This window comes from Ochotona curzoniae, unplaced genomic scaffold, assembly GCF_017591425.1.
Source record: "Ochotona curzoniae isolate NIBS_2020 unplaced genomic scaffold, NIBS_Ocur_1.0 contig_3622, whole genome shotgun sequence".
Taxonomy (NCBI): domain Eukaryota; kingdom Metazoa; phylum Chordata; class Mammalia; order Lagomorpha; family Ochotonidae; genus Ochotona; species Ochotona curzoniae.
The window spans coordinates 1,305,076-1,332,537 of NW_024465926.1; the positions used below are offsets into that span (position 1 = coordinate 1,305,076).

At 62.4% G+C, this 27,462-nt stretch overlaps 3 protein-coding genes across 3 annotated transcripts; 1 reads left to right on the top strand and 2 right to left on the bottom strand.

The window, feature by feature from the left end:
- Positions 1–231: 231 nt before the first annotated feature.
- Positions 232–1,236, bottom strand: FOXL1 (forkhead box L1). The gene has a single exon (XM_040982021.1). It carries the CDS (start codon positions 1,234–1,236, stop codon positions 232–234), a length of 1,005 nt encoding a protein of 334 aa, XP_040837955.1.
- A 6,971-nt stretch (positions 1,237–8,207) lies between these two features.
- FOXC2 (forkhead box C2) lies at positions 8,208–9,665 on the bottom strand. The gene has a single exon (XM_040982022.1). It carries the CDS (start codon positions 9,663–9,665, stop codon positions 8,208–8,210), a length of 1,458 nt encoding a protein of 485 aa, XP_040837956.1.
- A 2,922-nt stretch (positions 9,666–12,587) lies between these two features.
- Positions 12,588–26,790, top strand: MTHFSD (methenyltetrahydrofolate synthetase domain containing). The gene is made up of 9 exons (XM_040982151.1): positions 12,588–12,662; positions 20,210–20,510; positions 20,965–21,068; positions 21,402–21,515; positions 22,812–22,925; positions 23,871–23,961; positions 24,843–24,955; positions 25,152–25,277; positions 25,602–26,790. The coding sequence occupies exons 1-9, from the start codon at positions 12,588–12,590 to the stop codon at positions 26,052–26,054; spliced, it is 1,491 nt and encodes a 496-aa protein (XP_040838085.1). The 3' UTR covers positions 26,055–26,790.
- The last annotated feature ends 672 nt before the right edge of the window (positions 26,791–27,462 follow it).

Sequence of the window (27,462 nt, forward strand, 5' to 3'; positions counted from 1 at the left end):
GCGCCTGGGGTGCGGGGTCCCAAGGCGGATGGAGAAGATGACGCCCCTAGACCGAGCTAAAGTCCAGGAATTCTGGGGGTGGGGGGCACAGGCGGCCTGGGGTCCAGGCCTCTGAAGTCTCCGAAGCTGCCCCCAGTGGCTGCGTGGATGGTGAGGCCGCGAAAACACCGTGCCACTCCACAAAGGATGCGACTCTTGCCCGCCGGCGCCCGAGGTGCTCCGCGACGCGCCTTACTGGAAACGCAGCAGCCCGTCCGGGAGTTGCAGAGGGAAATAGGAAAGAAAGGGGATCCCAAGCTGGTAAAAGCCGCCCTGGACGTGCGGGTCGAGCATCAGGGAAGCGTTGAAGGGCGGTCGGAGGCTGCAGGAAGTGGCCAGCAGCGGGGCCCCCGGGCTGCTGCTCGGGCCCAGCTTGGAGCCCCCGGGGACCTCGCCGCCCCCTCCCCCCGCCGCCGGCCTCTGGTCCTGCCTCGCTGCCAGGATGCTGTCTATGCTGAAGCTCTTGGACCTGCCGGAGCTCTTCGGAGAGCCTTGCGAGGCAGGGCGCACGGGGGACCCAGGGCCGTCCACCGAGCGCGCGGGCTGGCCGATGGCCCCCGCCGCAGCGCCCCGGACAGCGTCGCCGGCGTCCGGAGAAGGGCCTTCCGCAAGGGGCGCAGGGCGCAGGGGCGCTCTCCCGAGGCGAGGGCTCGCGGCGCGCGAGAGCCCAGCCCGGCTGCCCACCTCCGGGCGCGCCTCCACCCCCTGCTCCGGTGCCTCGCTGCGCGCCCGCTTGGCCTCCGGGGCGCTGGGGCCCGGCTTGGGCTTCCTCTTTCGGCGCCGGTAGTTGCCGTTCTCGAACATGTCCAGGCAGCGAGGGTCCAGCGTCCAGTAACTGCCCTTGCCCGGGCGCCCTTTCTCGCGGGGCACCTTGACGAAGCAGTCGTTGAGCGAGAGGTTGTGGCGGATGCTGTTCTGCCAGCCCTGCCGGTTGTCGTGGTAGAAGGGGAAGCGCTCCATGATGAACTGGTAGATGCCGTTCAGCGTGACCCTCTGCTGGGGCGCGTCCTGAATGGCCATGGCAATGAGCGCGATGTAGCTGTAGGGCGGCTTCTGCGGGGGCTCGGTGCGGCCCGAGGCAGCCAGGGCGGCCGCGGGGGCGAAGGCCAGCGGCAGCGCGGGTCTCTCGGGGCCGTAAAGATAGAGCATGGGCGAGGCTGCCAGCGCCGGCAGCCGGGGACCGAAGAGGTGGCTCATGTCTGGCGAGAGTGGGCACAGCGCGGCTTGGCGAGTGCGCCCCGGGGAGCCCTCTGCGCGCCTGCCTTGGGCTCGGCTGCTCTCCGCTGCCGCTCGGCGCTCTGTCCCTCCTTCATGGCTTTAAAAACGTTAAATAATTGTTGTAAGTTTGCTATTATATGTTGACTTAGCGCTGGAAAATAAATTGTCTATGATAAACAGTCGTTGTGTTCTCAGCCCACCCACATTAATTAAAATTTCATTGCTGAAAAACGCCAAGCGTTTCCCTCCACGAGTCTTTTTGATACCAGCCAATCGGTTCGGGCTATTCCTTCATTTGTTTATAGAATTAGTCTGTTGATAAGTCCGCCCACCCAAGTTGAATCAAGCTGTGTTTATTTGGAAAAATTTCCGGGCACCCAATATATAAACGCACTGATCTGATGTTTGAAATATCACGTCCACCCCTTGACGCTGTGAGCATACAAGTCCGCAAGGCAGGATGTGGCTCCCGGGCCCACAGTCCGTGCGCCAGGAGAGCCAGGAGGGCCTGGGGGTGGAGCGCTGGCCCAGGGGAGCCCCTCCACGCCTCCCCACTTCAGGGGTCTTCCACAAAAGCCTTTTCTGTTCCCAGGTGTCCTCCAAGTGCTTCCCCAAGTGCTTCAAGAACTCTTGGAGAGAGAAGGGGCGTACCCAACCGAGGCCACCCTGCAGTGTGCTGGCCCTCCACAAGGGATCCCAATGTTAGGGTCCCCCCCAGGCAGAGGGAGCTCAAGGCTCGAGCTCCGGGCTTGTGGGAACTGGTCTAAACATAGCCCCATTCCTTCCCACTCCACCTCCGCTGCCTGGGGGAGGGAGGAAGGCTGGGCACAACTTCGGGCTTAGGGGCAGGGGACGGCGACATACAGGGGCCGCTGGGCGCAGAGCCGCTGGGCGCAGAGCCGGTGTTTGCGCGCGGCCGGGCGCGCTGCGCTCCCCGCTTTCCTGTTTATAACAGGAGGGGTTACAACAACTTCACAAGTGCGCGCAGCTGGCCCGTGATTACATTAGCTTCGGGAAGCCCGCCGGGTCGCCCCACTAACCCCCCCCCCGGGTATAAGCACCCCCCACGCCTGGCTGGCCTGGGCCGTGTCACCGCCTGAACCCAAGCTCCTGCACGAAGCACGCACTCCCCTCCCGGCGCGGGGCAGTGAGCGCTCTTCCGGCCTCCGCATTTTGTAAAGAAAAAGACAAAGACATTGGGAATAACCGAATTCGCGTTTTTCACTGAGTGGATTCTGGGATGACGCCCAAAAGAGGGAGGGGCTGAGAGCCGCAGGTGGGCGACCAAATGGCGCACGAGGGCGGGGTCGCGGCTGCCACTGCGGCCACTGAGGCCAAAGAGCGACCCCAAGCTGGACCAGTTCCGGAACCAAGTCGAAACGGGCCTCTGGCGGACAGCCCAGCCGACCCCAGCCCTAGGATCATAAGAGCGCAGGGGGCCGGGTTGGCGGCACGACAAAGAGGAAAGCGCAGTCTGGGTGGACCGAGCCGCGGGTGCCCGCAAGGCTTGCGGGAGCGCCAGGCCTGCCCCTACCCCGCACACCTCCAGGCTTCCCAGGGAAGGCGGCACTGGCCTTTCTCCCCAACCGGCCCCGAGCCTGGGGGTGGCCCCTACCCGAGGGAGGGGGGCCGCGCACTGTCCCCTCAATATCCCAGGCTCCACTTTCAACCCTGGGAGGAAGAGAGGACCCCAAGCGCCGCTCCTCACAGTTGCAGGGATCACCCGCTTTCCACCCCCTCCCCAAGCCCCGGCCAAACTCCTGCTTCCAGCCTCTGCGCGCAATGACGGCCCAGCACCCCGAGACGCGCGGGCGCCCTGGAGAACCCGCTCTCCTCTCCGCACCCCTTTCTGGAGCTCCCGGACACTCAAGTCCCGCATGCACAGCCCTGCCTCCCCAGCCAGTCTCGTTGGCCTCCTAAGCTCTCTGGCAAATCCGGAGTACGCACGGCCGGCAACACCGCCCACCCTGGGCAGGGCTGGGCGCGGGCGGAGCCACGGCGCGGGGCGGGGCGCAGGAGGTGAAGGAAAGAAGGAGAAAACCCTGGTTTTGGCCATGGTTTGGAGGCGCGCTCGTGCGTGCGGGCGGAAGTTCGCAGGCTCCGGGAGGTCCCGGTCACGTCCCACCCTGGCCCGGCTCGGCCACATCCTGGGCTCTCAGGCACAGGCGGGCCCAGGGCGGCCGCTGAGGGAAGGAGCCCGAGCTGGGGCCGAGTCTCCGCTCTCCCGGGAGGAAGGATGCGCCCCCGTGCGGAAGTCCAGCGGGCCGAGGCCAGGTGGGAGTCTCCCCGCAGCCTCCAGCGCATCCTCACTGCTGGACCCCTGCGCAGGCTCCCGAGCCCTGGGCTTCCCAAGCGGGGGTCACAGGGCACACCCGACCCTAGTAGACGGAGAAACATTGAGGCCGTTGCCCCTGGGGACCCCTGAAAAGACCACAGTGGGATGGGGCTCCTCCTGCCTCTCCTACACCCACAAGACCCCGCATCTGCGCTCCGCACACGCGAGAGAGAGGTGTCCCCACCAGCGCCCCACGCTGGAGCAGAGTAGGCATGGAGAGACGCCAAGCTTGGTCAGGTCATCTGACAACGTCAAAGCCCAGGGGCCACCAAGGGGCTTCTGCAGCTCACACAGACACAGGCAGCGTGCTGGGGGCCGGGCCTAAGCTACACTCCACCCTAAGAAACGGAAACCTCTCACCCCCATCCCCAAGACCCGAACCCTGAGGGTTACCCGGGTCTCCTGGGGGAGCCGGGCACTCACCTTCCTGCAGCCTGAAGCCCCTGCCCAGGTCCACCCCTCCCCCATTTCCTCAGGGCTGAGAGTGGAGGCAGAAGCGGCAAGTGCGGGCACAGGAATGAGAACCCACGCAGCTGTTCACTAGAGATGGAGCCTTCCAGAACAGAGGTGACGATTCTGGAAATGGAGTCACTTACATCCCACGTGAGCTCCTCCCCTCCCTGCCCTCCTGCATGCCCAGTAGTGCCCACGCGGGCAGCCCAGCTCACTGCAGGGCCAGCACCTTGATGGGGCACCTTGTCCTGGCCAAGTGGAAAGCTGGGGTGCATGCCCTGCCCGAATGCAGACAAAGCCTCTCTCTCCAGGCCAGCCCTGTGGGAGCAGGGAGCACCGTGGCCACCGTGGCCATGGCTGGGAGCTCCCAGAAACCCTTTGTGGGCCTGTGGGCAAGGCCCGAGGCAGTGCCCATGGCCTTGGCTAGGGATGCCACCTGCAGAGACCAGTGCAGGCTGGGAGCCGAGGCGAGGCGAGGCCGGGGGCTGTTGTGGGCTCAGAGGGGCCACTGGGGTGGCCCAAGGTCCCCAGGCACCAGAACCCTGCAACCCCAGATCACTGACAGCCTTCACTTCCCGGAGGGATGAGGTACCCCCAGCAAGCCAGCCACCTCTGCTCACAGCCTCAGCGTGAACTCCCCAGGGAACCCAACCGCCACCCCTGAAGACACACGTTCAAGCCCCAGCTCCACGCACGGGTTTCTGTTCTCCCACGCAGCGGAGCCATGAAGGCTGCTACACACGACCCCTCCACTCCCTCCCGGGTGGAGCACAGCGTGCTAGACGCCGGCAGGGTGGTTCAGCCAGGCCTGGGGAAACATCTCCAGGGGTGTGGGGAGTAGGTGCCCGGGGAGGGAAGGGCTGGCCCTGGCGTGGTTCCGTGGTTCCGACCCAGCCAGCCCACTCACCTGGGAGAGACATGGCCCAGAGCCCCAGCCCTGCCCTCCCCGAGGCAGGCAGGGACAGTAGCAGGGCCGTGCGGCCTAGGACAGGCTCCCCAGGGCCTGCTCACTCACCCCTGTGCACCCCGGGCGGGCAGGAGCCCGGCATTCCCAGGGATCACCACACCCTCGCCCCCTTCTTGGGGGGGTGAGTGGGCTGAGCCAAGAGGCAAGTCAGTCAAGGGGGTTCCTTTGGGCAGGGGGCTGGAAACTGCCCTCTGGGCTTGAAGTGACCTCACCAGGCAGTGACCCCAGCCCCACTCATCCTGGGGTGGGGGAGGTGAAGAGCCCAGAAGGATTTATGAGTCAAGTCCCCGAGTTCCCAGGACCTCTTCTCCCTGGCTTCTGGCTCCTCTCAGGCCAGCCGGGGCCTGGCAGCAGGGAGTCGGGCCTGTGGGGATGCCCTGGCCACCCGGTGGGGCCGATGAAGTGACACCAGTGCCAGGAAAGGGCTCTGTTGGCAGCCCAGCGAGGCGTGATGGGGTGTGCTTGTCCCAGTTAAAGCTGGCCACCACCAGGTATGGAGCTGTGGCCCAGGCCACCAGAGCCGGTCCGGAAGGGCAGGTGGCCGTGGACCCCGGCAGGGCTCCAAGGGGCCTAGGCCCCTCTGCGGTTGGGGACACGAGGGATGCCATAGCCCAGGGCCCTGGTCCCCAGAACGAAGCCAGTGGGAGCGAGGCTCCTCCACCCGAGGCCGCCCGCCGCCAGGATCGCTTTCATTTCATTTGTAAAAGCAACCCAGTTGTGTCTGCTTAGTCAGTTCTGGGGGAACTGGGGAATCCCATACCGCGTAGTACAAACTGTGGATCCGGCTGCCACCCGGGACACCCGTTCCCCCGGCACAAACCTTCTCCTAGCAGCCTGCGCACCGTGGCCCCTGGGTCTCCCACCTCTTCCCCCTGCCCTTTTCCCAAAAGGCCGCGGGCCTCGGACTGCGAATCTGCTCCGTGCGGGGTGCGGCGAGCGGGGCGCTCGGGCTGCGCGTGGCTCCGGGCCTCTGGCTTGCCTCTGCCGGTTCCCCAGCTCGCGCCTGCCGCAGGCCACCAGCTCCAGGGCCCGCAGCGCCAATGCTCACCTCGCAGGGCGCCGCCGCCTCCGTCGGACCAGAACTTGGAAGCTCCGACTCCGTCTGGGGACCTGGATGAAGCCGCAGATGCAATCCACAGCGGGACTTTTCCTCGGGGTACAGGACGACAGCGAACGGCCGAGGCGCCTCCCAAAGGCGCAGCCACCGCCAGGCCTCTGCGGTTTCGGGGCGGCCTGCGGGCTCCCGCCCCCTATTCCACCCCTGTCACCCCGCCACGTCCTGACCCAGGCACCAGGGTTCCAGACTGCGGCCTCTGGGAAACTCGGGGGAGGCTGCCGCCGGTTGGTTTGGGGTCTGCAAATCACCCCCTCCCCGGGGAGAGTGGCCTGGAGACCGCAGGAGAGAAGGCAGCCAGGCAGAGGCGGGCAGGAGGCGGGCAGCTCAGCTCCCGGCCCTCGCTGGGCAGCGCCGGCGCGCCCCGGGCCTGCGGAGAGCCTCGGGCTCCCGCACCTTACGAAAAAGAGTTGAGCCGGAGCTGCGGCCAGGGGCGAGGACGCGTGCTGCGGGGCGGGGGCTCGGCTGTGTCCCCCGCACCTCCTAAGGCCATTCCACCGCCCACACAGGGGAGATGGCATTTAGAAGCCACACAGCTGCAGAAGGCGGAAATCCCAGCACGTCCAGTTCACATGGGGGGGGGGGCACCTTCAGCTCACCTGCTGGGGTGACAATTGTGGAGCTTTAGTCCCCAAATTCCACAGGTCGTGGCCAGAAGGTGGCTAAGCTTCTCACAGCAGGCGGCCAAACCGGCCAAACGCGCTACCAAAAATGAGAACAGGAGATTTCAACCGGGGGAGAACTGCCGGTCCCTGCCAGTCGCGACCAAAGCTGGGCTCCGTCTCCCACGGGCTGTGAAGGATCAAGAAAGTAACTTTTTTTTCTTTGCCATGAGGGAAAAAATTATGAAATCAAAGGAGGAGTGAAGTTGCCAGGAACCAAGACAGGTTACGGAGCCCGGACGCCCTGCGCCCCTCGCCGTCCGATCGGATTCCTCTCTGCAAAGCGCTGGCCAAGCAGGACCCACCAGCACCCTGCAGTCTCCGTACTGGGCCAGTGGGAAGGATTTGTCCCCGGCCCCAGTCCCCTAGATTGTGGACAGCTGGTTATTGAGCCAGGCGGCACTGTTTGTTTGGACAATCATTGTGCTGGGTTTTTTTTTGTTTTGTTTTTTTTTTTTTTTTTTGCATTTTACAAAATGCGATAGTGCAGGGTCGGCTCCCCCTCAGGCAGCGCTGACCAGCCGGGCCAGTCTCTCCCACAGCCAGGAGGCGAGAAAACAAATACCAGAGCGGGGATTTGCAGCGTCATTAGTCAAAGGCCTTTCCTCAGCAAAACCAGGGGGCAGTCCGGGGCCGGACCACCTGCAGGGTCTATTCCCACACCCACCTGTGGAACCGACGACTCTAAGGCAGGTGGGGCTGCAAGCACCCCACTTTTAAAAGCACGCGAGGACACAGACACTGCTCGGCGCGGTGCAGGACAACCAGGGTTTATTGTAAGGTAAATACAAGGACTGGGCCCACACAGACCCAGGGTGGACTCTACTGTACAAAACCATCGGACTTTGCAAATTAACTGTACCAGGCACTCTGCTTTCTCCAACACTATCAACGTCAGAAAGATAATAATAATAAATTATTTTCTTGCACCGTCAAAGACCTCAGCCGCGCGATTGTACAGGGCGGTGGCGGGCGCGGAGCCCACACGCGCTTCTCAGAATTCGATTTGTCAGCAATGGTCGGACGAGAAGACGGACTATCCAGTGAACTTAACTTTAAATATTATATTAATGGCTCTGAACGACAACATCAAGCAGCCTGATGACAAGCCCGCACGCTGGCGCTTTAAATGGCACGCACGTTACCTCCCGGGAAGCCCGCACACCCGCGGCCCCCCAGGCACCGAGGGGGACCGTGACCCGGGGCCCTGGGGTGCAGTCCGGCGGGAGGCGACGCGCCCGGGCTGGGGGCTTCCCGGGCCGCACGGTTACCTGCTCGCTCCGGGTGGGCCGAGGGCTGGCGCGCTCGCTCGCTCGCTCGCTCTGCTGCCCCGGTTTGGGTGGGGTGGGGCAACGGTGGGCGCACTGGCTTCGTTTTGCGTCCTGGCAGCCGGCCGTGTCCCAGCCAGGCCCGTGCGGGTCAGTACTTGGAGCAGTCGTAGGGGTAAGGGGCCGCGGGTCGGTAGAGAGGCGGCGTGGCCCTGTAGGGCAGCTGACAGCTCGCGGCGCCGCTCCCCTGGGGCTCCCCGAGCGCCGAGTTCTCCACACTCAGCCGGTGGGAGTTGAACATTTCCCGGACGTTGGGGAAAGTTTGCTGCGGAGCCGCGAACGTGTGTCCCGAGAGGTGGTTCAGGTCCCCGCCGTGGTTGACATACCAGGGGGGGGCCTGAGCCGCGCCGGGCCCGGGCTGGGGCGCGGGCTGCGGCTGCGGGGCCGGCGGCGGCGCGGGTGGGTGGTGGTGGCCGTGGTGCTGCTGGTGCTGGTGGCCCGCGGCTGCCAGCGCGCCCTCCTGGCCGGCGGCGAGGCCGAGGGCGCTCAGCGGCGACGCGGGGCCGCCCGGATGCTCCGAGAGGGCGTCGTCCAGGGCGGCGGGGACGCACACGTGAGCCGGCCGCTCGGCGCCCGTGTACAGGCTCATGGCGCGCATGCTGCACTGGTAGCCGCCGGGGCCCCCGGCCTCCAGGCCCTGCGCGCACGGCTGCCCGTAGGCGGCGGGCGGCGCGCTGTAGGGCAGCGCCAGCGGCGGCACCACCAGGCCCGGGGGCGACGATCGCAGCGTCACGACGTTCTCCACGCTGAAGCCGGGCAGCCCGTTGGGCGCGGCCACGGCGGCGTGGTGCTCGGGCAGCGAGCCCGCGGGCGAGCCGGCGGGCGTGGAGAGGGCGCTGCGCGGGCTGCCCTGGCGCGCGCTCTCGGGGCTCGGCGTCTCCACCTTGGTGACCGCGGGCAGCGCGGGCGACGCCGCCTCGCTCTTGACCACCACCTTCTTCTCGGCCTCCTTGGGGGCGTCGGCCAGCGCGGGCCCCGCCGGGGCGCCCTTGGCGTCCTTGAGGTGGGCGCGCTCGCCCTTCTCCTTGGGCACGTCCCTCTTCTTGAAGCGCCGCCGCCGCCGCAGGAAGCTGCCGTTCTCGAACATGTTGTAGGAGTCCGGGTCCAGCGTCCAGTAGCTGCCCTTGCCGGGCTTCTTGTCGTCGCGGGGCACCTTGACGAAGCACTCGTTGAGCGAGAGGTTGTGGCGGATGCTGTTCTGCCAGCCCTGCTTGTTCTCCCGGTAGAAGGGGAAGCGCTCCATGATGAACTGGTAGATGCCGTTCAGCGTGATCTTCTTCTCGGGCGCGTTCTGGATCGCCATGGTGATGAGCGCGATGTAGCTGTAGGGCGGCTTCACCAGGTCCTTGGGCGCCGCGGGCTGGTGGTGGTGGTAGGGCGCGTAGGGGCGGCCCATGCCCGCGCCGTACTGCTCCGGGTGGCCCGGGTAGACGCCCACGGGGCTGGCCATGCCGCTGTAGCTGCCCGCCGCGCGGTAGTAGCTCTGCTCGCTCAGGTAAGGCACCACTCCCAGCGCGTTGGGGTCCGACACCGAGTAGCGCGCCTGCATACTGTCCGCGGCGGCTCGCCCCCGCTCGTGCGCACGGGGCCGGCGGGCCGGGGGCGAGGTGCGGGGGGCGCGCGGCCCGAGGAGGGGGCTCGGCTCAGCGCACGGGGCGCAGCAGCATCCCGCGGCGTGCGCCCCGGGCCCCTGGCGCCCCGGCCCGCTCCCGGGCCCCGGCCGGCCGCTCCGGTCCGCACGCAGGAGCGCAGCAGGCGGCTCCCCGGGCCCCGCGGCGGACCGGCGGCCTCGAGCGGTCGGCGAGCCGAGCCCGGAAAAGGAGGCCGAGTCCCTTTTAGGGATTGGGAAAAGTTTCAAAAAATCTTCTTGCTGAAAGCGAGTTTTTACTTCCCGCAGGCCACGCCCTCTCCTGCAACTTGGGGCCAATCGGCGACGGCGGCGAGGACCCGGCGCCAATCGGGGCGAGGCGCGCCCAATCCGGCGGCTCTAAGACCCAGCCCGCGCCCCGGGCTCCGCGGCAGTCGGGTCTGGACTGGCGAGTCTAAAATAAAGTGGGATTTTTTTTTCAAGTCTCCTTAACATGTGTCTCATTATCATATTTTGGGGAATGGGCTCACACATGCCCTGGACAGAGAAGCGATATTCCTTGGGCAAAACCAAACAAAACCATCCCGTTTAAAATACGAGGTTGAATCGATGGATGGAATTGGGTAGTTCCCCCAAAGACCCTGAAAGCGGCCGGGATCCTGGGACGTTTTCCTTATTAATGAGCGGTGAGGCGGGTCACGAGATTTCCTAATTACCAGGCCCGATTCCCAGCCAGGGCGCAGGGCAGCAAGCCGGAGCCCCGGAGGCCGCGTCCGCACCGAGCGAACGCCCGGCTGGCAGCTCGGGCCGGCCCGGAGAAGCACGGCAGCTGTCGGGGCCCCTCCGGCCGCGGCGCCCCTGGGGACCGTCCCCGCGACTCGGCCAGCCCCGCTTCCCTTTCCCGCGTGGACGCTCGCTGCCCCTGCCCTGGCCCGAAAGCCCAGGCTGCTCTCGTGGGGGGCTTCGCGCCCGGCCCACCCCGCGGGGCGCCCCTGCCCGCAGCCCGGCTGGAGGTTTGCGCGGGGGGTGCTTGGTTTAGTTCGGCCTGCTTAGCTACAAGCGTGCAGAGTGGCACCATCGGGGACCCTGTGGGAATGGCGCGCCCGGCCTGCTTCCTCGCGGGGTCCCCAGTCCGTGCACCGCCGCCCGCAGCGTCCCGCACAGCGCAGGTCCGCGCCCCCGGGAAGGTCTTGGCGTCTCGGGTTCTCCTTGCGCCCCGACGGCATCCAGCGTCCCGCGCGGGGACCACACTCGGCTCGAGGGGCCTGGGGCGTACGCTCCTGGCCCCCAGGCTGTCCGACTGCGCGAGGCAGAGGCACGAGGCAGGACAGCCCTGTAGCCGTCTTACGCACACGAGCGTGTGTGGGCCTGTGTCCACGCGTGCGTGTAAGCACCTTCAGCGCGATGCAGGTCCTGCGTCCCCGCTTGTCCAGCTCGGCCCACGGGCGCCCACTCCCTGCACGGGGTGGTGGGGCCTCCAGGTGCCCAGGCCCGCGCCCCCGCATCCCCACACCGGCAGGCGGGGTGCAGGGAGGACCCCAGGCCGCACAGGAGAGGCGGCCCTGGGACAGGTCCCTGCTGCGCCGCTCAGGGGCAGGTGCGGGTCCAGCGCCCCTCACCACGCCGCGCGCGCGTGGACCCGGCTAGCACCGGCCTGGAGCTGGGGCGGGTGCTGGCCTGCACCACGCCGTTGCCGTGCACGGGGAGAGGAGCGGATGGCGTCGGCCGCGGGGCCCCGAGTGTCCCCGGAGTGGACGGCGAGGCCAGGCGCCCCAGGCGCTCCAGGCGCAGCGCGCCGCGGGGCTCGGCCGGACTCTGGGCACGACGCGCCATCTGGTGGCCGGCGTCGGGAACTGCGCTGGAAGAGCGCGAGCTCCGATTATAAGGCCGGTGCTGCCGCCTGGCGGACACACCGCGGGGTTGCACCACAGGAGTCTGACCTGCGCAGCCCACACAACATCTGGTCCTGCGGTACAACATGATAAACTTTGACCTATGGTGCCAGAGACCGCCAGTTCAAGTCCATGCTCCTGCTCTTTTATGGTCTACTTATTTTTATTGGAAAGGCAGATATGCAGAGAGGAAGAGAGACAGAAAGATCTTCTATCCCCAAGCAGCTGCAACGGCTTGAGCTGAACCAACCCAAAACCAGGCACTTCCTCCAGGTCTCCCACACGGGTGCAGGGTCCCAAGACTTTGGGCTGTCCTCAACTGCTTTCCCAGACCACAAGCAGGGAGCTGGATGGGAAGTATGGTTGCTGGGATTAGAACTGCCACCCATATGGAATCACCAGTACATTCAAGGCAAGGACTCTCGCCACTAGGCTATTGCACCGGGCCCCTGGACTTCTGCATTTCTGAACCCCTTCCCTCACAACGCATCTGGGAAAGCAGCTGGAATGACCGAAGCCCTTGGGCCCTTCCACCACATGGAGGACCTGGATCAAGTTCAGGACCCTGGCCACGGTGGCCCCTGGAGAGTAAACCCCCATGCCCTCTCACTCTCAGGTCCAGCCTGGGGTGTGCTGCTTCACAGGCCACGCAGCCACCTCCAGGGTCGGGGATCACCTCCAGGGCCAGGGGATCACCTCCAGGGCTGAGGGTCACCTCCAGGGCTGAGGGGATCACCTCCAGGGCTGAGGGGATCACCTCCAGGGCTGAGGGGATCACGGCTCGAATTCTGGTTCCTCCACTTTGAGCTAGTTCACTCTGTTTAAGAAGATTTGGGGGGGACCAAGATGGCAGAAAAGGGTCAGGACACGTTTAAACAGACGGAGAAACATGAGCCCGTGGGAAGCAGAGAGGCTCATTCCAGGAAACAGGAGAGGACAGAACAGCAGCAGAGGGCACCCGGAGACTGACAGACACAGGAAAGCAGGAGACATGGCGGTGTGGTGCTGGGTGACTGACACTCCAGCGGCATTCAGCAAACGGGAGCAGAACTGCACCAGCAACCAGGTGGGAAGGGACGTTCACCGGGAGCTCAGGCAGTGAACCCAAAGAACTGCCCGTCCTGCTGGTCGGTTTGACTTGACCAGGAGCAGAGAGAGCAGCAGGGCCCAGACGGGCGGTGCAGGAGCAGGGTGGACGTCACAGCCCAGTCCACCTCCTGGGGCCGAATCAGGTGCCATTTTGTTCAACGAGACAAGGGCTATGGGGCAGAACTACATACCCACTGAGCTGTGAACTCATTTCTGGCTCAGGGAACTGCAACACCGTGGCATGTGACCGGTTCCACCCAGTTAGCCCTCAGGCCTGACGGCCAGCAGATCAAGAACTCTAGCAGTGTGGCACATCAGGCGCCATTTCACACAGTGTGGCAAAGGCTTTAAGACTGCAAGGACAGCAGTGAGCTGCGCATGTGCTGAGCTCGGCAAGAACTCACTGAGCTCAGGGCATTGCACTGGTCCCACGGGAAAATAATGCCAACTATGGCATCGTACGGGTCAAAACAGGTCCGTGTGGCCCTCAGACCTAATGGCCAACAGGTTCCTGCAAGATCAGCACCAGCAACAACCTAGCTATATAGGACACCTGATGTCTCCCTAATCCTGGGACCTGCTCCAGCTGGAAGTGGGAGAAAGGTTGCAGAGACAACGGTGCAGCCTCAGCACGGTATCACAGGAGGTAGAGACCGGTGAGCCAGGAGCTGGGCTATGGAGACCATGGTGGAAATCTAACATAAGAACCCAGACCTGGAACTTGCTGGAGGGAGTGGCACAAGTGCCCGCACACAGAGCCGTGTACCAACTGCAATAAGTAAAATCAAACTGTAAACCTGTGGGTGGCACAGCTTAGACACCTGCCCCAAGGAGAAGACTCTGCTAACCAGAAGTACAATGACCAAGAGCAAAAGAAGAGACAGAGGCACCATGAATATTACTGAGCATTCCCCTGCAAAGGAGCAAAACCCTATGCCAACTTCAGAGTTCACTGAGGAAGACATCAAGAAAATGGGGGACACAGAATTCAAAACACTTGATATAAAGCGTCTTATCAACAATGAAAAGCACATAAAGCAGGCGTTCAAGGAATTCAAGGAACTTGTCACACAGGAAATCAGATAGCTAACATATCAGAAATAAAGAACACAGTAGAGCAAATTAAAAGTACAGTGGAGAGTCTCCAAAACAGAATGAAGGAGGCAGGACAAAGAATCTCAAAATCAGAACATATTTCTTGTCACCAGAGGGAAATCAAAAGCTGGAAGCAGAGCTGGGCCAAGCTTTAAAAGAAAAGGATTCAAGAATTGAAAGACACTATGAAAAGGGTGGATATAAGTTATAGGAGTTGAGAAGGTGCAGAAAGAGAAGCTGAGTTTCAAAATGTATTCAATGGAATAATAAGGAAAATTTCCCTAATCTGGAGAAAGAACTGGGAATCAACAGCCAGGAGGGCACGGAACTCCAACAGGCCTGACCAAAGACGCACCATCGTCGAGCTCTCTTCAACTGAACACAAGGAAAAGATCCTTAAATGTGCACGTGAAAAACATCAACTGACATACAAAGGACTGCCAGTTAAACTCACAGGAGACCTCTCGCAGGAAACTCTACAGGCCAGAAGAGAACGGAGCAACATATTCCAGATTCTAAAAGCAAAAATATGTTGGCCCAGGATAACGTACCCCGCAAAGCTTTCCTTTGTCTTTGAAAATGAAATAAAATTCTTCCACAGTAAAGAAAAGTTAAAATATGCCTCTTCCAAACCTGCCTACAAATGATACTTAAAGATGTTTTCTTGGGGCCCGGCATGGTGGCCTAGCAGCTAAAGTCCTCACCTTGCACGGCCCAAAATCCCATATGGTTGCTGGTTCTAATCCTGATGGCCCCATTTCCCATCCAGCTCCCTGCTTGTGGCCTTGGAAAGCAGTCGAGGACGGCCCAAGGCCTTGGGACCCTGCACCCGCGTGGGAGACCTGGAAGAAGTTCCTGGCTCCTGGTTTTGGGATTGGCTCAGCTCTAACCATTGCGGCCGCTTGAGGAGTGAGTCAGCAGATAGAAGATCTTCCTCTCTGTCTCTCCTCTCTGTATATCTGCCTTTCCAATTAAACTAAATCATTTTTTAAAACATGTTCTCTGGACAGAGTAAAGGAATAGCACCCACCAAAACCAAAGGTAAATGTGAAGAACATCCCAGTAAAATGACAACAGAAGACTAAATATGAACAATCCATTGCAAAAAAATGAAAGGACCAAATTACCACCCCTTCCTATTAACCCTGAATGTAAATGGCTTAAACTCATCAATCCAACGGCATGGATTAGTAGACTGGATTAAAAAACAAAACCCGTCGGATCTGTTGTCTACAGGAGACACATCTCATCAACAAAGATCGGTGGGAACTGTATCTCACCAAAACACTTTCTTCTGGCCCCCGCCCTTAAGCCCTCGCCTTAAACCTGCCGGGATCCCATCTGGGCGCCGGTTCTAATCCCGGCAGCTCCACTTCCCATCCAGCTCTGTGCCTGTGGCCTGGGAAAGCAGTGGAGGACGGCCCAAAGCCTTGGGACCCTGCACCCGTGTGGGAGACCCAAAGGAAGTTCCTGGCTCCCGGCTTCTGATCGGCACAGCACCGGCCGTTGCGCTCACTTGGGGAGTGAACCATCAGACAGAAGATCTTCCTCCTCTCTATATACCTGACTTTGTAATAAAAACAATAAATAAGTCTTTAAAAAACACACTTTCTTCTGATATAATTCTTCAATGACTCATCATACAGTAGCATCATTTTCTTCAGGAAAGTTCTTGGTTTTCATTTCTTCAGCAACACATTAGTCTTTCAGTAGCATGTTATTAAATTCATGGTGTTGTTAATTTTTTTTCTTCCTGTTGTTGATTTTGTATTGTGGCTTTTCACTTAAGGGGATGTGTAGTAACTGTGTAATGGAGACTATCATATCCAGATGTGAGGATACAATGCAGTATGCACCTCTACTTCCAGACCAACGATGCCCGCAATGATGGACATATGACTGCATGAGCTATACTACAGTAACGATATAGGGGAACTCGGTGGGGGGCGAGGGGACTAGGAGTGGAGCCAAGGGAAATCCCAGGGCCTATGGAACTCTACCATAACGTGACAATAAAAAGAAGTTTAAAAATTCTTTTTAAAGTGTTCTTTATTCTTTAAAAAAGACATCAGATTTATGGAGAGGAGAGACAAAAAAATCTTCTGTCCACTGACTACTGGTTCACTCCCCAAGTAGCTGCAACCCAAAGCCGCAATCCAGCTGCAGAGCCGAGCCAATCCAAAGCCAGGAGCTTCTTCTGGCTCTCCCATGCGCTGGTGCAGGGTCCCAGGGTTTTGGGACCAGGAAGGAGCTCCAGGCCCCCCGCCTCCGCAGCCATTTTGCAGCGTGAACCGCAAATAGAAGACTCCCCGACCCAAGCGCCATCCAGCCGACCTGTTCTCACGGCAGCCCCAGCTCCTCCTCAGCTTCCTGTCTCCCCATCCAGCCGCTCCTGACCTGTGTCAGTTGCTCCAGGATTTGACCGAAACGCCAGCCGTTGCCAGCCTGTGGGCCTCTCTGCACTCTGCCCTCAGGATGGCGGCGCCAGTGCGTGCGTGCCAAACGCCGTCACCTCTGCCTAGGACAAGAGAGACCAACAGAGCACCATGAAAACTCAGCAAGGGCGGCACCGTGGCACGGCAGCCACGGCCTCCACCTGCAAGCACCAGGTCCGTGTGGGCGCTGGTTCATGTCCCCGCTGCTCCACTTCCCATCCAGCTCCCTGCCTGTGGCCTGGGAAAGCAGTGGAGGACGGCCCAAAGCCTTGGGTTCCTGCACCCAGGTGGCAGGCCTGGCGAGGTTCCTGGCTTTAACCTGGACCAGCTCTGGTCATTGCAGCTGTTTTGAGAGTGGAAGATGTCCTTCTCCCTTTCAAGTAAATAACTTTTTTTAAAAAGCAAAACAAAGTAAGAATGCTTCCATGCAGTGAACTGCTGCCCAGCCTGCGGCCAGGCTCTGCCCAGGCCCGGCATGGCAATGACCGGCCTGCCCGGGACACACAGAGGCTGGTGCTGCCACCTGGTGGACACACCCCGGGGCTGGCAGCTCAGCCAAGTGTCTGGTGCTGTGGCCAACAGGCTGTTACCACATACAGAGCTGAAGGTCCGCCAGTTGCAGTACTAACTTCTCACTTTTCACCCTGGGATGTCCCAGCACCTGGACCGCTGCTCGCCCTCCGCTGGCCACGCACCCTCCTCGGCTGTGGCTGTCCAGTGGTCACCTCTCTCTCACAGGTGAGCGCCTTCATACACTCCACAGCTGACCGGGCTCGAGGGGGGCGCCGAATTCGCGCCGAGACTTTGCTGGAAATGCAGAAACCCTGGCAGGCTGCCGGAGATTCTGCTCCTGGGGGTGGGGGGGTGTGCACCTGTGACACGCCAAGCACCTGAGAGTCACCGACCTTGGGACCCGGCGTGCAGGCCTCTGGGGCGCCCAGCTCAGCCAGGCCCCGGACAACGGGCAGTGCCTGCAGCCTTCCACAGAGGCGGGGTACAAGAACCCCAGTCCCCAGGCAGGAAAGTCTAGGCCCCAAGACAGGTTTCTGCTCCCTTGGCAGCAGGGGCACGCTTGGTCCTGGCTGGCACTGCCTGGGGCTTGGAGCGGGGGTGCTGCCGCCTTGTGGACACACCGCAGCAGGGCACCGCAGGAGCCCCACCTGCAGAACTTACCAAGTCTGGCTGCTGCTGTGGCTTGCGTGCTAAGACACCACCTGCACCTGGAATGGCATTAGTGAGCCCCTGTACCTGCTTGGGGGACCAGAGAAGTTCTCGGCCATCTGGGGAGTAAATCTCTTTTTAGATTGTGTTTTGGGGGCTGGGGGTCCCCCGCTCCCACTGTCCTTCCCAGGGCCACAGGATGTGGGTGTGGGCAGTGCAGGGGAAGCCAGGGCGGCTCAGGGAACAAGCTAGAGGCAATACTGCACACTGTCCTCGCAATGCCTCCTGGGAGTGAAGTGTTCTAAAATGCCCTTGTGCGGTAAGCCCTCTGCCTGTGTTTGGGCCAATGTGCACGTTCAGTCAGTGTGCAAGCCCCAGCCAACGTGTGGGCCACCATGCCCCAAAGCGTCATGAGGAGGGGCTGCACGCTGGCCCCTGCAGCTACCCCGAGCTAACACCATGCTAAGCCCGTGTTAACCATGTGCTAACCCCGTGCTAACCCATGTTAACCCTGTGCTCCTCCATTCCAACCCCGTGTTAATCCCATGCTGCCCAGTGCTAACCCACACTAACCCCATACAGACGCCAGCTCTCAAGAAAGCAGCACTGCCCAAATGCTGGCCACAGCTGGTCTCTGGGCACCTGAGCCATCCCTGCCACCCCCAGGTCTGCACACGCTGGAACTGGACACGGGAGCTGGGACGTGCACCTCATTCCCACACTCAGCACCAAGCTTCAGTGAGCTTTTGCATGGACAGGCCACAGCCCGTGGCTAACCCTCCGGGGCCAGGGCACTCATCCCTAGGGGAGGAAGTCGGGCTGCTCCTGCTGGGCTGGCCTGCACAATGGCAGCAGCGGGCAACATGATCTTGAGGAGTCTGCAGGAGACAGGAACGCGCCTCCCACCCCACCCTGTGCTGCCCAGGCCGGGCAGTGTCAGCACAGCCCAGGCCAGGACGGTGCCTTGTACTGGCCTCTTCCTGACCCCTGCCTGCCCACACACTGTCTCACTACCCCCCAGGCCACTCACCCCAGGCTCCCATTCCCAGTGTCGCTGGCTCCCTGGATGTCTGTCCTGCACCACCAGGAACAGGGCAGGTAGGCAGAGACCTGGCAGCCCCCGACACCCCTCATCCCTGTCTCCCACGGCACGTCCCACACAGGACCCCATTCCACATATTTCCTAGCACTTACGACAGGCCGTCACTGGTGCTCCATGCCTGCCAGGGTCAGCAGGAGGGCACCTGCTCCAGCCAGGCACCCATGGCCCTCACCAGCTCCCAGGGCTGTGTGAGGGCAGACGCCAGCTGACATGCTCGCCTCACCATGGCATGAGGCCCAGGTTGGTGCCCAGATTCACACAGCTGGGGAGCAGCAGGCCTGGGCCTCTCACTCAGCCCTCCAGGAGAGGGGAAGCGTGGGTTCTCTGGGCCTGGACAAAGGAAACCCTGGCATGCAGCTGCTGGCACCTTCTGGGGCCCACCAAAATGTCCAAGATGCCCCAGCCTTGGAACGCCTTCCGGGGCCTACCAAGATGTCTGAGACAGCCTCCAACCTCAGAGTGTTGGCAGTGCCCACGTACCTGTCCCCGGCAAGGTTGGGACGGCTGCACGTGCCTACACGGCATGGTGCTCCCACGTGGAGGCATGGGGCTGTCTGCCTCCCACCCAACTATGCAGTCAGTCAGGGGAGCTGTCCACGATGGCCCAGGCCTGGCACAGGGGGAGCTGGTTCCCAGGATGCCCCACGCCCGGGAGGGACCACAGAGCTTCCCGCCCAGTGTCTGAGCTGGCAATGAGCTGGCGTGGTTCCTGGGGGGAGAGGGGTCTTGTGTGGTGCGTGGACTATCACCCCGCCAGGGGACCTCACGGTGGCTGTGCTGGCGCTCACTGCTGCCTCTGTGGAGTGTTCCACATGCCACACGGAGATCAGCTAAGAGCCAGGAGGGCCCCCGAGACAGACCAGGCCGGGGGTCAGAGAGCCGCACTGCGTGGACAAGGCTGGAAGGCAGGAGGCTCAGGTGGACACACGCCTTGGTGACTGGCCATCTGTTCCACTCTCCTCTCTGGGCGGGTGGGGGCCCACCTGAGGCCCTCCCGGCTGGGACGGCCCACAGCTGACCAGGCTGCGTGGGGTGGGAACTCCTCTCTTAGGGTCATGTCTGGCCCCACTTGCAAACACCTCTGCTCGCACCTCTTTCCTATGCTCTGTCCCCTCCTCCACGCAGCCCGGCCGACCATGTCTGGGGTGGGAGACATACACGCACCCAGAAGAGAGAAGTGGCAGAGCTGCCAGGCACGCAATCAGGCTGGGAGGCGGGCGCGTGAGGACCCCCGGCCCAGTTGTGCGGGAGCGGGGGACTTGGGGTGCCAGGGAGCCAGTCCGTGTTTGCTTCTGGGCCGGCCGGGAGGCAGGCGTGACAGCTGGGGGCCGGGCACCCATGGGAGACTGGGGGGGCACTTCCTGGCTGCTGGCCCAGTTTGGGCATTTGGAGAGTGAAACAGCTCCTCCATGACGCCGGAGGCACCTGGGGTTACCCTGGCACGACGTTGGCTCAAGCCAGAGGCCACGGAGGAGCTACCCCGCTCCGGGAGGCAGGGCGCACGGGGCCCAGGCGGTGGCCCACGAGAAGCGGGGCGCACAGGCCCACGCGGTGGCCCCCCGGGGGACACCGTGCATACCGCCCGTTGGCCTGGGAGCTGGACTCGGGCGGGAGGCAGGGGTGCGCGCGGCCACTTGGTCAGGCGTCCCCAGGGCCCCAGGAGGGCGAGGGAGGCTTGCCCAGGCGCGCGTCTCCCCGAGGCACAGACACACAATCTCCCCCGGACCGCAGGTTCGCCTCCCACGGTCGGCGTGGGCACCCGAGGCTCTGCGGGAGCGGCGTCTCCGCCTGCAGGGTGGGTGGGAGCAGGCCCCGGTCCGCGCGGACACGCCGGGTCCTGCCCAGCGCCCCGGCCGGCCCAGCTCGCCCGGCGTCATCGGCGCGCGCCACGGGCCCGCCCTCGGAAGTCTCGGCGCCCCCTCCGGTGACGTCACCTCCGCCCGGGCGGCGTCGCGCGCCGATGACGTAGACATGGATCGGCCGGCTGGTCCTCCTGGCGGAGTTCGGGGATCCCCGGTACCCCAAGGCGAGGGTGCGCCTGTGAATGGGCTGGTTCTGTGCTTGTACTTGACTGGAAAGTGACTTCAGGGTTCTCCAGCGCACGCGGAATGCGTGGCTTGTGTGGGGTTGCATTAATGCCGCCCCAGTCCTGGTCAGTGAAGGACAGCGTTGCTAAAGGGGCGAGGACCTGGGGTTGAAGTCCTGAGGCCACAGCCGGCTGACACGCCGCTCAGCTTGGAGTCCTGCCTCCTTGGCTCACAGCGATCGAGGGTTTCACCACATCAGAACCAGCCGAGCCAGGCCCCTGCGTCCCAGCGGGGTTCGGGGACTGGGAGCAGGCTGGGGGCTGGGGTTTGGGTGGTGGTCTCCTGTGACTGTGAGGTCGGTGGTCCTGGGGGAGGCACGGGGCGTCTGGAGAGGCGGACCCCATCAGCTCTGGTTGTGCGTCGTGTGGAATGGTGACTTAGTGCCCTTTGTCACAGTAGGTGTCTCCAAGCACGACATCCGGCAACACGTCTGGGACTACTTGGAGTCTCACAATTTAGCCGACTTTCCCCGCCCCGTGCACCACAGGATTCCTAACTTTAAGGTAGGAGGGAAGGCTGGGCGTAGAGACCAGTCAGACGCTCACGGGGTGCAGCTCCGCCACGCCGGGGGTCGGCCTCCCTCGGGCCTCTGCCCCTCCCAGACCCCGACCTCCCACTACTGCAGGTCTCCGGGCACCCTGCCACGGGCGAGGGCTCCCAGGCCGCTCGGTGACGGGCAGTGGTCTTCCACACAGGGCGCTGCCCATGCTGCCCAGCTCCTGCTACGCTTGCAGGCGTTCCAAGCAGCCAGGACCGTGAAGGTGAACCCGGACGCGCCCCAGAGAAACGCACGCTTCCTTGTCCTGGAGGTGAGCACCGTGCGTCTGTCCCCATAGGGCTCCTACCTGGCTTGCCGCAACATCCAAGACCTGGATGTTTTTGCCAGCGCGCGGGAAGTGAAAGTGGACCCCGACAAACCCCTGGAAGGCGTTCGGCTGCTGGCCCTGCAGGTAAGCCCAGCTGCTGGTGCAGGGAGCTGGCTGGTGCAGTCTCTCTCTCAGCGGTCAGCTTGCAGGCCCAGCCCTGGGTTTTTAAACAAGAGACCCAAGGCATTAGCAGTGGGGTCCCTGAGCCGAGCTGCTGTCCTGGCAAGGGAGGCAGCCTGCGTCCTTGTGTCCTTGAAAGGGGAGCACTCATGATAAATCCAGCAGGTGGGTCCCCGGGTACAGAAAGGGGAGCGCCCCTCCCAGACATACCCCTTCTCAAGCAAAAGAAGTGAGTTCCCCCAGGGGAGTCTAAACTCATATAACCTCACTGAATAAAAGTTGGTCTGAGTTTTAATGCCATGACTCTAAGTGACTTGCTAGAAACCAGAATAAGTTGCTCCATGAAGTACAAAGGTCCAGAGGTGCTCAGAACGGGCGGGCATGTGGGTGTGATGGTTGCTGTCGGGTTCCAGCTGTCCTGCCTTCTGCCCGTGTTGTGTGGCCCCCAGCACAGATCTGCCTCCGGAGCCCACCCCGGGCAAGGCTGCTGGGTGGCCAGGGCGTGCCCGGGAGCTGCTCAGCCAGCTGGACTCGTGGGCCTTCTGTGGGCCCGAGGCTGCCTCCGGTCACATGATAGGCCTCACCGTGCTTTTCCTGTGGGATCTGTTGCCCGGCCGTCCCTGCTCGTGGTTTCCAAGGCTCCAGGAGTGTCCACGACTTGGGTCCTCTGGGGACTCATGCTGCAGGACTGGGCCCTCGCTGTGGGAGCCCCTCCAGGGACTGGCCACAGGGCGCCTGGGCACTGAGAGGAGGCTCCTGTGACCCGGGAATGTGACATAGGCGGTGTCGTGACCACTGACAAGGCACAAGAAAATGTGGTCAGCACGGGACGGCGGGAGGTGACAGCAGGGTGACTTAGTCCAGTGGTCACTCTCCGAAGCTGATGGACAGAACTGGCAAGCTAGATACAAGTGCTTGACCGAGAGGGTTTTTCATGTCCAGTGTCCTTACGCTATTCTGGTTGAAACGTTGTTGAAAATAGAGTGAGTTCCAACGGGAGACTTCCCAGGAGCATGCTTGGCCTGGGTGTCTGCGTCCATTCGTACTGTAACACCTGAGTGGCGAGCGACGTGGGCCTGGCGAGCTGGACAGAGTGAGTCCCGCAGGGCAGGGACGCTGAGAAAGATGGACCCACACACTGAGTACAAACAAGCGATTTTCTGAGCACACACACGCACACACGCACACAGAAAGCAGATAATCCCAGTTTGCTTGCCTCTGTGAAATCACAGCTTCGAGTTCATTGCCTTTCTCTTAAAGAGCAAGAAAACCCTGTTGGTTCCGACGCCCCGGCTGAGGACTGGGCTGTTCAATAAGATCACGCCACCCCCCGGAGCCACCAAGGACATCCTGAGGCGATGTGCCACCTCGGAGGTGAGCGCGGCAGCGGGGCACCCACAGGGAAGCTCCTGACCCTGCCCGCCCTGTGGAGAGTGGAGGAGCTTTTTCCAGGTCTCCCACTCGTGGGTGTAGGACCAAGGTCTTGGGCCGTCCTCCTGCCTTCCCAGGCCGTCAGCAGGGAGCTGGATTGGAGGTGGAGCAGCCGGGTCTTGAACTGGTGCCCATATGGAATGCTGGCAGCACAAGTAGAGGCTTAGTGTGCTATGCCACGGTGCCAGCCCCACAAGCCCACTCTACAAACAAGAGTGGAGAGGGCAGAACTTCTCAAACAGGCATCACTGAGAGTGCCTGACAAGTTAGAGGTGAGTAATCGTGACAGATAAATAAAACGTGTTCAGAACGCTGCTGGAAAATGCGTATTACTGATACAGCGATGCCTGGTTTTCAGAAGCTCAAGGTACTTTGGGTGGGTGTCTTGGTGCGGTGGGCTCAGCCAGTGTCCGGGACGCCGACACCCTGCATCAGGGTGCCTGGTTCAAGTTCTGGCCACTCTGTTCTTTCGATCCGGCTTCCTGCTGGGCCTGTGCGGCAGCAGACAAGCTGAGCCCGGGTACTGAGTTCCACGTGGCTCGCAGGAGGGAGCAAGTTCCTGGCTGGCTTTGCCCAGCTGCTGCGGCCGTCGAGGGAGTGAGTCAGGACAGCCTCCCTCTGTGTCATTCAGCCTTTCAAGTAGATAACTTTTTAAAAAAAGATTATTTTTCGTTGAAAGGCAGATGAGACTTACAGAAAGGAGAGACAGAGAAAGATCTCCCGCTGGTTCACTCTGCACGTGGCAGCCGTGGCCGGAGCTGGGCCAGCGAGGAGCTCCTGGTCTGGAGGGTAGCCTGCCATTCCAAAAGTAGGATCTGTTGTGGCTTTTCACAGCTGTGTGTGATAAAGTGAATTGATGAAGAAATTGGCAGGTGTGTCCCTCTGCAGGGCGTGAGGAGCCACAGCCTGCCCGTGGGCCTGGAGTCCAGAGTCCAGGTGGACATAGTGGTGGTGGGATCCGTGGCTGTTTCTGAGAAAGGTAAGACCGGAAGGCGGGGTGGCACAGTCGTGATGGTTGTACCGGGCTGCTGCTGCGCACCAGGGCTCCAGCCGCCACGTCTCCCGTGGCCCCTGAGGTGCCCGCTGGTGCCCACAGCTCTGGCTGTGGCCCCTTGGTGTCTCATGTGTGGTGATGTTTACAAAGTTGACCAGGATGGGAAGAATTGAGGGTTAGGGAAAGGTGGGTGTGATCATGGATTTCAAATTTTTTACTTCTACTTCCTGTTTCTGGGGAAAGTCGGGGATTAGGGGAAAGCCACAGCCAGTCTCCCAGCCAGCACAGTACCCCGGAATGGGGAACGGCCCCTTGATATCAGCCTTAGGTCCCTGATGTGCAGTGGCCCTCCTGCCCTGCTCAGCTCTTACTGTGTGCTTGGAGCGTGCTCCCTGCTCACCAGCTGAGCACGCAGCAAGAGCCAGGAGGGATGGCTCACCCCTGAGGGGGAGCTGGGCAGCCTCCAGCAGGGAGCAGCCCGTGCACGCCTCTCCCCGCGGACTGCAGGAGGGGATGAGCGCCTTGGAGGAGACCCAGCCTCATGCCTGACCTTTCCCTAACATCAGTGGGTGCAGAGTGTCTTGGTCACCCGCAAAAACCCAAGCACTGCTCACTTCGAGCCCAGTGTGAGCCCCAGCCCCCAGGTAACTAGGACATGTTGAAGAGGCTTGCTCTGCCCGTGTGGGGTTCCCACTGCCTCTGGGCCTGTGTGACTCCCCAGTTCATTTTCAGCGACATGCTGGGGACCCAAGGGAGCTGCTCTGGACAGGCTGGGGATGTTGGGGGGCAGCACCCCTCCCCGTACCCTGGTGAGCAGTGCCCCCCACACCATCAGCACCCCAGAACGCATTCTCCCGCCCTCTCAGGCTGGCGGATCGGGAAGGGAGAAGGCTACGCAGATCTTGAATATGCCATGATGGTGTCGATGGGAGCCGTCCACAGGGGGACACCAGTGGTCACCATCGTCCATGACTGCCAGGTGCTTCTCTGAGGGCACGGGGTGGGTTGATGTCGGGGGCTCCTCTGGCTTTGCACCCAGTCATCGCACAAATGGTGCTGATCTGCACGGGTGGATATCCAGGCATGGGGACCAACCCCAGAGAGAAGATGGGGTGCTTGGCTCACCCACTTCCACTGGCTCCCTGGTGGCGTCCTGACCTGTCCCCGTCTTACAGGTCAGGGACATCCCTGAAGCCCTTGTTGAGGATCACGACATCACGGTGGACTACATTCTCACTCCCACCAGAATCATCGTCACGGGCTGTGAGCGCCCACAGCCAGCAGGGGTCATGTGGTCCAAGGTGGGTCAGGCTGTGGCCGTGCCCTGTACGTGGGGGCCGCGCCCACCCACAGGCACCAGTGGGGGCAGGAGGCCTCGCTGAGGCGGCCCGGACTTCCGTGTGGACACAGCCCAGGGTTTAGTCGGGGCCAGGTTATCACAGCTAGAGCTTGGTGACACTTTGCATTTAAGACATCGGACGTGCGACCCCCCTCACCCCGGAAGTCCAGGCTGGGGTGAGGGCATGCAGCCCAGCTGGGCAGTGTGCAGAGAGGTCAGATGCCCCATGGCGCTGTGTCCCTGCTGCGGCCACCCCACAGCAGCTGGTACTGCTTGGCTTTTGCAGGTCAGCCACGAGATGATGGAGAAAATCCCAATACTAAGAAGCCTGCGGCGCCGGGAGGAGCAGGCCGGGAAGGATGTCGCCCTGCAGGAGGGGCCCCGGCACAGTCCCCCGCTGGGCAGGCAGCACGGGGCTCCCCCAGGGGGTATCAGGAGGCACCAGGAACCCCAGGGAGGAACCTGTGGTGCCCCACAGCGAGAGGACCGCCTGCTGGCTGCTGCCACTGTTTCTGTGGGGAACCTCCCCTTTGATGCACGCGTGAGTGACCTGAAGAGAGCCCTCCGGGAACTCGGGCAGGCGCCCCTGCAGCTCACCTGGCAGGGCCCACGGCGCCCGGCCCTGCTCCGCTACCAGGACCCAGCCTCTGCCCAGCAGGCCGTCTCCTGCCTGCAGGGCCTGCGCCTGGGTGCCAACACCTTGACAGTGGCACTGGCCAGGCAGCAGAGGGGCAGATGACCAAGGGGCAGCCACGGGCAGCAGATGCGCATGACAGCCTACCCATGTGGGCTGCTGGAGGCCGCATGACAGGACATGGCAGTGTTATGGCAAGGGCTGTCTGTCTCAGAGACTGTGTCCTGGCTGTTGGCCTGCGAGGCCACGTTCATGTCACCGTGGCCCAAACAGTTCAGTGGTTTGTTAACACTGGCCCATGGTGCTCAGGCCTGTGTTGGAGGTAGGGGGTCCCAGACAAGAGCCTGCCACTGGGGGAACCACCTCCCTCTGTTGCCGCCCAGGCTGGCCCTCCCTTGGGACCAGCCTGGACATGGTCTGGTGGGAGCCCCGGGCCCACTGCTCGCCCAGGACCTCAGGCTCTTGGGACCCCAGGCTCTCCAGGTTTCCCTCCAGCTGAGCTCTGGCTGAACTGTACCTGCTCAGCAGAAGCCTCTCTCCATTGATCCATGCAAAAAAGCCAAAACGAGCATTTCATTGGAGTGTTTTTTCTCACCTGGTTGTGCTGAAGTTTGTGGCTGGGGTGTATTTTAAACCCATCCTGGTGCCCCAGGAGAGCAGGCCTGTGCGCGGAGACTTCTCGGAATATGAGCTGCCCACTGAGGCCTTTCCACTGGTTTCATGGTGAAATTGCCATGGGGACTTGTCTTTCCAGTGGGTGCTAGGCCTCTGGGTGCACCCCTCAGCCTGGCCACCCACCCCTCTGCCTGGCCACCCACCCCTCTGCCTGGCCACCCGCCCCTCACCCTGGCCACACACCCCTCTGCCTGGCCACCTACCCCTCACCCTGGCCACCCGCCCCTCTGCCTGGCCACCCGCCCCTCTGCCTGGCCACCCGCCCCTCACCCTGGCCACCCACCCCTCTGCCTGGCCACCTACCCCTCACCCTGGCCACCCACCCCTCTACCTGGCCACCCGCCCCTCACCCTGGCCACCCGCCCCTCTGCCTGGCCACCCGCCCCTCACCCTGGCCACCCACCCCTCTGCCTGGCCACCCGCCCCTCACCCTGGCCACCTACCCCTCACCCTGGCCACCCGCCCCTCACCCTGGCCACCCGCCCCTCACCCTGGCCACCCACCCCTCTGCCTGGCCACCTACCCCTCACCCTGGCCACCCACCCCTCTGCCTGGCCACCTTTGTGAAAGGCCCCCGTCCAGCACGTATCCTTACCAGAGAGCTCTTCATGGCTGAGAGACCGAGCAGGCCAGCTTGCTGTGACACTGCTGATGTGCTTCAGCTGTCCTCAAGCTGGCCCCTGCCAGCCGTTGCCCCTCTCACCCCAGATCCCAGTCTCACACGTTGAACTCCATCGCAGCTCACCTGTGTGGCAGTATCTGGATTGTTGTAGCCACGGTGACAGCCAGGTCGTCCGGCTCATTGCCTCATATAACTGCATGGAGGGGGGCAGCCGGG